Here is a 9,404-nt window from a genome sequence, read left to right on the forward strand (position 1 = left end):
ATGGAGGTGACAAAAATGAAAAGCCAGCTTGGAATTTTTATGAAGTGTTTGCATTTCCAGAAAGACAGTCATTGCTCAGTTATTTGATTTGAAGAATTAATCCAGATAATGCCTTTTGAATTCCTTAAGTACTGTTCACTCTTTTTCTAGGATGAGTTTTACAGAACAAAGCCTAACAGATTTCTACAGCAGATTAGTTTACAGATGAAGCTGAATTCCACTGAGAATAATTCTCTAATGACCCCTTTATACTTCCATTGGGCTGTGTGAATGCTTTCATATGTAGAGAACAGAGTTAAATAAATCTATTGTGTCAACTAACAGGTTTATGCAATCCTTCTGAAATACTTTAATTATAACTTCTTTTTCTCCATAATTAAGAAACCAGATGTCAAGTAAGTCCATCATGTGTTGATCATAGCCTATCCATTAGTTTAAAGAAATCCACTTATAATTAGAATTTTTTTCTCTTTCTTCTTTGTTTTACAGAGCAAGAAGAATGTGTTAACTGCACAGATGAATGCAGAGTGCTTGGTCATTCTGACAGGTGTTGGATGCCACAGTTCCCTGCAGCCAGGCAGGCTGAGAATGCAGATTATCGCACAAATCTCTTTGTACCCACAGTTGAAGCTAATGTTGAGACTGAGACATATGAAACTGTGAATCCCACTGGGAAAAAGACTTTTTGTACATTTGGGAAAGACAAGAGAGAGCACACTATTCTCATTGCCAATGTTAAACCTTACTTAAAAGCCAAACGTGCCCTGAGTCCTCTGCTTCAGGAGGTTCCCTCAGCATCGAGCAGCCCAACCAAGACATGCATTGAGCCTTGCACCTCAACAAAAGGACCACTGGATGGTTGTGAAGTGAAATCAGGAGCCTTGGCTGAACCAAGCAGCCAGTACTTGTCAACTGACAGTCAGTATCTATCGCCTAGTAAACAGTCAAAAGACACTCCCTTCATTGCATCAGATCAGATGGCTAGGGCCTTTGCAGATGTGCATTCCCGAGTGAGCCGAGACTCGAGTGAGATGGACTCTGTTCTGGAGCAGTTAGACCGTTCAGCCCAGGATCTAGGCAGGGAATCGGTGGATGCTGAGGAAGTTGTGAGAGAAATAGACAAGCTCTTGCAGGACTGTCGGGGAAGTGACCCTGTGGCCGTCAGAAAGTGAGGGGGAAATTAAGGACAGGCTGGCAGTTACATTCCTCTTCTGCTGATTAAAAGTAAATAAATAAATAAATTCCCTGGTTGTAACAGATTTACAGGAATGAAGGAAGACCAATGCTGCTTTAAGGCTTTTAGTGAACATCTGAAGTGCCCACAAGTATGTTCTTTTCACTGCTCTTTCTTTTTGACAGATAACACTGGTTTCATTTTGACCAAACTTTCATTAGGACAGAGTCAAGTACACTAAGAACAAAACGAAAGAAGGAAAGACAGTGCCATTTTGACAATCTGCTAGGAAGGTGTGAGAAAGATGGAATGGAAATACGTCTGATACTTTAAGACTGTCCTCAATAGCTGATGCTGACTTTACTGTTTACGTACAAACCCCAAGAAAAACAGGGTTGAATAATTCTGACCTGTGGTGGATTTCCAGCAGTCACCACAGGCTTCTACTGAAAGTCCTAAAAAGAGTTCTTGTAGTAGTCCAAGCGACACCAAACATTAACATTCATTTGTGGTAAACATTTATGTACAAAGTTATCTGCCACAAATATGGAAAAAAGAAAAAAAAAAGAACAAGAAAACAAAAAAAAACCCATTCCAGATCATTATTTAGCAAAACATATCCTGATCATTAATAAAACACTTCATATCATATTAAGGTTAAATGTAAAATTATATAGTCCATCTTGTCCTGCACACACATAAGCTAATACACTTGATAAAAAAAGAAAAAAAAAGATTTTAATATCTATTTAGCTTTTTAGTGTCCAACAAAACTATAAGTAGTTAGTGGTAAGTTTAAAAAAAAACTGAAGTAAAATAAAGTTTGAAAAAAAAAATAGTTACCTTTAAAGGTAATACACAAAAGAAATTAACATTATTAACACTTTTTTATTCATTTGTGGACACTAAAATAGCTCAGGAAAGTGAAAATGTCTTAGACATCCACAAAAATCACATGATCATTTAAATGTGCAGATGTAAGAAGATTCAGTGTGTTTACATCAAATGACATATTTTTATTGATTTATTGCAGATTCAGTGCATATGAGCCAAATTGTTGAGTGTATAAGAGCTATATTGTGTATTTTATTAAATTAATATATAGTTGTGTTGCAAAAATATTTGGGCTTATATTGTAAATGGCAAGTGTTGCCTCAGTAGCTGTCGAACTCTATGAGTTTTGTTTTTTCCTGCTTCCTTTTCCCCATGGATTGTGGGAAGCAGCGCCTCGGAGCAAAGTCTCTTGTTTAATGTATGGTCTACGAAGTACTGCAGTACATAATCTGTTCAAAATGTGTTTGAGTGAGCTGATGGAGCTAACCAAACAGCCTACAAATACATCCATCAGTCATGGTCATGTGCAAGTCCTTGTAGAAGCTTCTATTACAAACCCATGTTTGATAACAAAAATTACACTCGAACCAACATCTGGAACCATTTTGGTTTAGGGTTTTTTTTCTCCCCCAAACACATGCAGACAGCCTGTTTAAGGTAGGATATATGATTGACTTCTTAAGAGATGCCCCAGTTTTCAAAGTTTTGGTATTAAGTTCATAGAACTGAAAAAAAAGTCAATGCCAATGTGGCATGGGCAGCATTTTATCCAATTCTTTAGAATGTGCAGTTGTTTACAGCAGTTCTAGATATACGCTGCTTATTTTGTAGGGTGTTTTTAGTTTGGTTTTCATTTGTTCTGAAAAGTATTTCCAGAATAACTTGGGAAAGATTTTCTACTTATTTTTCTAAGGGTGTTTTTATTGCGTTTGAAAAATTCCAAATTGCCTTCAGATGAAAGTTAAAAAAACCCACATTCAAAACAAACTTGCATGGAACAAGAAGCAGAACAATAAAACATTTAGCTCAGGATTTTTTCCTTATATACTTCAGATACTTGTTGGAAATACCACTATGACACATGGTTTAAAAATGGTGTGTTTGGTTTATTAAATTTAGTCAGTACTATACAAACATATAAAAGAGGCTGGCAATCTCAAATCCCACAAAGCTGTAGTTTTCATCATTTCAAGAAAGAAAGTTGACCCAACAGCCTGTTTAGATGTTCGGATTGCTGTTAAATGGTGATTTTAGGTAGTCAGGCCTACAATGAATTGTCTTCGGGAGACAACCATTCTGACAGTTTGAGTTTAGCTCCTCCTGTTAAAAAAATCTACAATTACATGTAAGAAAAGGATCTTGTACATGTTTTATCAAGCTACTCTCCATGTTTTGGACAATTTATGTATCTAAAATGTGGTGTTGTCTGTGTTATAATTTATTTTTTTTTTTCTGGCCAGGAAACTCGAGATTGGTTTTGCTTGATAGCTTGATAGCTTGAAATTCCATAGTGGAGAGGATTTCTTATTGTTTGATCAGTCTCTTATACGTATTTCTGTGGTGCTCATCACTTCAGTGTCTGTGCACCAAGTCTTTAGCTCTGCCAGTGAGATCCATTATTCAGCAAAATCTAAGCCAGTATGTAAATGCAGTAAAGTGATGGAGATTTGTGTATTTTATAAATGATTTTAACACTGAGTAACAAATTGTACAATTCATTGTATGTTTATGAAGACATAAAACCACAACATTCTGAGAAAGGGCTGTGCCAATGTAAAAGGAATTTACCTTAAGGCTCTCTGTCACTAGTGATTTACTAGCTTTAGCTGTTTAACACATTATCTGTATTTAGTAGTTATTATTTATTTACCACTCTGAGGTAATTCAGAATTCATGACTCACAGCTTTATAGAAGAGTTTAGAAAATCTTGCTTTTCTTTAATTTGGCTGACAACTTCCTTGTGTTGTAGATCTCTGGCATACTGCTTCCAATAAGGATATCCCAGCTTAAAAATTCTGTTTCACAATTTAGAATGGATACATAATGAACCAATAAACCAGCAGAGCTTATACAATGTGAGTTTTGCTGGTTCAGTCAAAATTTACAGGATTGCGTGTGAAGGAAGCACTACACACAAAATAATTTAAGAAGTGTTTTTTCTCCATGCTATTTCTACTATCACCACTGGAGAAAGAGGCAGGAATGAAAGATAAAGCTTATGAGTTATTGTTCTCATTCCTTACATACATGTTTTATAAGACTGAAAGAAAATATCTGCCACATGATTATAAAGGGATGGTAAAGTTAAGGGGGGCGAGTTATGTAACTAATAAAATTGTACTGTACACTGTGAATAGCAACTAAGGCATTCTATATATTTTTTTTATTTTATTAATGAAAGCCAGCAACTGGGAGTTCCTTAAACAATTGGCCAAGCAAATCAGGACTCAAAATCTGACTTCTTTTTTTTTTAAATATTTTTCTTTTCTTTTTTCCTGGTGTATTTACCAGGAAAGATATTCTCCTGAACTGTGATTTGTCAGTTGAGAATATAGGTTTCCCAGTCCAAGCTACCCCTAGAAGCCAAACATCTCCCATAGTGGAGCAAGGTTCACGATTCAAACTTTCAAGCTGCTTACTGTCCAATGGAAGGGAAATTGCTGAGGTCAAGGAGTCTGAAGCCTAGCATGGTATACATCCACTCATTATTGTTTAATTACTTTCTTTTGACATCAGGCGGTGATTATTAATACATTAATTCAAATGGGAGTTTTGGCTATCAAGATTTGTTGATTTGCAGTGTAATTGAATGAAACCTGATTAAGGTTTTGACTTCTCTGGCCCAATTGTGCTACAGGTTGGCATTCTCATTTATCAGCCCCTGTCTCCCCATATGGCTCAAAGTTGCACCAATGACTGGTGAATGATACAAAAACCAAACAAAAGCAGCATACATTGTATGGATTATCTCAACCGCTATTGTTTAATGGCTGTGTTTAATGTGACCTATCTGGAAAATGAGGACTACAAATAAAAAGCAATTACTAATAGTGGTGTTGCCTGCTTTTGCATTCATTAACACAGAAGAAATGTGTTAAACACTGCATACCACAGGGAGCCTGATGGTAATTACTTTGGAAAAACAACTTGTGGCAATGTGGTTGTTACAGCTAGTTATCAGTTTGCCAAAAAAATGACAATCCCTGCTTCATTTATTAGAAATGTGTAACCGTTTTCTCTCAACAGGAAGGTGAAGAGTTTTCATCAAGCTGGGTAAGTTTATCTTTTAAGCAGCTGATGTGCTGAATCCCTACAGGCTGTTATTTGCTCAGAAACATGGAACTGAATAAAGGATAGTTTGGTTTAGTACACTGGTGTGAGTTCACCAAAAGCATTATAAATGAGAGTATAAGTTCTCAAAGACTGTCAGCCCAACATGAAAGATCAAAACACTGCTTGAGTATACAAGTGGAGAAAAAAATCTGAAGAATGTAAAGGGTTGGGCTTTTTATTGTGTGGTGGTGGGGTTTTTTTGTGGTTGTTGTTGTTTGTTTTGTTTTAAATGTCTCTTTCTTAAGACCCTGAGTAGTAGAGGTAGCTAATTTTATTCACACGTGACAAAATGCTGGGGAAAATACGACAAAGTTCTATGTCTGGTTGTTTGAGTCTTTTGTTACAATTTAACACTTTCATTAACCTCCTTTTTTCTGTTTGCTTTTTTGTGCTGTTTGGGTATCAAGATCAATCCCTCAGCATATGTGGCCCTTTCTGTCTGCTCCTGTGTGATTGTAGCAATGACACACCAAATAGTGCAAAGCCTCCACGCGGGATTTTTGGGGTTTTGGCTGGGTTTCTTTAGGGGCTTTTTCATTTTTTTGTTTGGAGTTCTTCACTGATAATTAAAAAAACAGGCATTGCTTTTGACAGCAGAATATAATTTTAGTTTGTTTAGAATACTAGAGGTATTATGAAGACATGTGCTAGTCCTACAGGCAGAATTACCTTTTACCCATTGCATGTTTTTTGCAAGTCTCTGCTAGCAACAAAACCAGCCTGCATGTAGTTAGCTGGCTATCCTAGGCACAGAAAAGGCTTATTGTTTTATTCCCTTTTACATATATCTGTCTTTCTACATTATGCTGCTGAAGGCCTCACTAGACATGAGATGTTGCTCTTGCTGTCTTCAACTGTGTGTAATTCAGAGCTTGGCTGGATCCACAGTGTATGTAGAACAAGTCATAAACCATCCTGGCTTTCTTTTACCCTGAATACAGTCATTGGTTTCTCATTTGGAAAGTGGCTAGTCTGTCAAACGGAGATTCTTAGAGCTCCTTTAAGGCAACCATGTATAACTGCTTCAGGGTGTTCACTCATGGGATAAATACCCTATCCTTATCCTTTATTGAGTCTAAGACATGAAAGCAGCTGAAAGCTTATTTCTTCAGTTAGTAATGTTTCCCTAAAAATGAAATTCCTCCAGAAGAAAGAAGGGACAGCTCTCTGCTGCATGTATAGCTTGATTTGTAAAAGGTCACCTTAGTATCAGTAATGCATGCAGAAACAGATCAGGGAATTAATGAGCCATCCAAGAATTTTCTGAGATGTATATTCCATAATGCATATGCTATGATTCAGGGAAGAAAGTACAGTATCTTGGTGTACTTATTGCTGATGGTTTCCAGTAATTCCTTGCTCACAAAAATATTTGGTTCAAGATCTGGGCAAATATTTTTCTCTCATTGGGAGACAAACTCCTTTTTATTATATTTTTTTAAAGTTTTTATTTTTACTTTTTTCCTAAATGTATGCGGGTCAAATTGTGGGCCCTTTGTTTTAAAAATCAAAGTGTTCTGACATCGTTCCCTCCTTTAGTTTCTTTGGGCTAGAGATAATACCTTTTTTTTTGGACAAGACTCCAAAATGTCCATGTTCTGTGATTTATCTTGGTAAGAAGCAAGAGTATAAACATGGCTTGAAACATAGGTTATTGGAAAACAGATTTAGATTTTGACTTGCTGAGAAATGGAATAGTTAAAATTCCATTTCTGAAAACATATTGTATTTAGTACTTTGAACTCTATGGAAATCTTCTTAAAGTGCACCTACTGAACTGCTGCCAGAGAGCCAGGGGATCAGTCAGTCAGTTATCCTCAACTTTCTCAAAGTTAAAACTAACACTGAAGTTGCATCTGCAAATTAATAGATTGCTAGTACAGTACGGAAAATATGTTTGTAATAGCTTTGCAAGAAGAAATACTCCTTTAACAAATTTGCAATTACATTTCGTAATAGCTGTAAATTTTCCATCATTTTAGGGGCAATCACATATAGAACCCTTTTTAGTGGTTTGATTTGAGAGTGATAAAAAATGGATCGCTGTGCATCAACATTAAACTGGAATCACCGTATCTGTCTGACCATCAGAAAACGACATTTACTTCTGTTATTACTGTTTTTCAGAAAATGTTCCATGCATTTATTTTTTTAACCCTTATAGCACAGGCATCTTTTATGATGCTACATTATAATGATTTATGCAAGTGCCCTTTTTGTTAGTCACCACTCCCTCCTTTTCGTATGTCCATTTAAAATACTATACATTTCAAATTTATCTCATGTAGAGAATTTAGAGCAGATACCACATCTGTCTTCAAAGATGTTTGACACTTTGTACTATATAATTTAAAAATATTAATAACTATATTGGTAGATAAGACCTCCATTTATTTCTTAAAATTATCTGGTTTAAAATTGATAAAATATAGTAAAACAATATTTTTGTTTCCAATTGAAACACTTATCTTTTTATGAATAAATTCATTTGCTGTTGTGAGTTCAGTGGGAGATCCTGTTAAGAGAGGTACCACACTTAGTAAACTAGTCAATTCTAAATCAGGATGTTTCCTTGATAATTAAACATACAGCTGTTATATCTTCAATGAAAATTATTTCTTTTTAGATTTTGTTTTGCTGAACTTATGAGAAAAAATCATCTGATATGTATATTCTGGATAGCTAACTAATGCATTTAACGTCTTCTAAGTATAATATGGTTCATAACAATGTATTTCTTTATACGTACATGTTTAGGAACTGTCTTAGACCAGATGAGAGATTTCATTTACTCTGAAAAGCCTTTGAGTTTCTATGCTTAAAGTCATATTGGCTATAGGAATGATTTTCTATTTCCCTTGTGTCTCATTCTAAATTGAGAACAAAATTAATATAAGCCATTGCTATATAATTTAATAAGGATTTGTATAACATTAAGTGAATATAGTAAATACACAGAAAAGAATACATGTGAAACTATTTTAATAACATTATGGTACCATTGTGTCATGAGATTTAAAATAGAGATTAGGAACTGTTAATAAGCCTTTATCTTTGACCACAAGATAAGCTTCTTAAAAACATTGAGGCTTTGCCTCAGTTCAAAGTCTGTATTAGTGGAAAGCTCCGTAATAAGGGCACTGTCCAAACTCTGGCCTTTTTTCATGCTGTCTTCATCTGGAAGAGACTCCAGGGGTTGGTAATTATGCTTCCATAACAACTTTTGCCCTTCCATGCACCAGTGTAACTGATTCAAGCTCCCTGGTGTATACCAGCCCACTGCCACTTGGCACTCCAATGCTACCTTAGCAGAGTCTGTTTAGTTGATATGTTTAGGGTTGCAATATGGATAGAAAGTGGATTTGGTTAGTTGACTTCGTCTTTTTGCACATGTCAAAGTTAGACATAGCAACCCTTTAAAAGGAAAAGAACACTTACCTTTTGAAAAATTGTCTTTGAAAAGCAGTGTCCAGAACGACCCAACCCCCCCCACCCCCCAAGTCTCAACCAACCAAAAAAACAAACTACAACCCAAAAAACCTACAAAAATTACAAATATAACCTCATTCATGGACACTTTTTGCTTCACAACTCAGTTGAGTAACACTGTTGATGACTATAAATCCACTACCATTATTTTCTAAATAAACCTGTTCCAGTGGACTGAAATAGAAGAATGGAAGATCTAGAAACCCAGGTAAAGCCTGTATAACGCTAGCAAGTACACTCAGTACTTTAATTCCCAAAGAATTGCCTTTTTTAAAAGATTAATTCTCCAGCATTTATTAATAATCTTCTCTGGATTGCTAAATCTTCAAACCACTGCAACTGCAAAAGTTATTGTGGTTGGAGGCAGAAATCAAGATAGAGGAAGAAAAGGAATGTGATGCTTTGGGCAGACTATTACTTCTTACCCCTTTAGCAGAGGTGAAATGTCAGGGATCCACCATATTACTGCAGCAGTAGGAGAAGTAGGAACAATTGGAGGACATCTAAATCAAGCACTCTTGTTCAAAAAGCTTTCATAGAGATTTGCCAAGCTTACTTTGGGATCAGGAATGT

At 35.7% G+C, this 9,404-nt stretch overlaps 1 protein-coding gene across 5 annotated transcripts in view; it reads left to right on the forward strand.

The window, feature by feature from the left end:
- PCDH17 (protocadherin 17) overlaps positions 1–5,059 on the forward strand; it is a 93,327-nt gene extending 88,268 nt beyond the window's left edge. For 4 of the 5 annotated variants that reach the window (XM_080375520.1, XM_080375519.1, XM_080375518.1 and 1 more), the window contains one exon: positions 490–5,059. In XM_080375520.1, the coding sequence (XP_080231646.1) occupies positions 490–1,172 (683 nt within the window). In that variant the 3' untranslated portion in view covers positions 1,173–5,059. The remainder of the gene's footprint in view (positions 1–489) is intronic. The other variant, XM_080375521.1, reaches the window with a different exon arrangement.
- The last annotated feature ends 4,345 nt before the right edge of the window (positions 5,060–9,404 follow it).

This window comes from Falco punctatus (assembly GCF_963210335.1).
Source record: "Falco punctatus genome assembly, chromosome: 2".
In the NCBI taxonomy this organism is placed as follows: Eukaryota; Metazoa; Chordata; class Aves; order Falconiformes; family Falconidae; genus Falco; species Falco punctatus.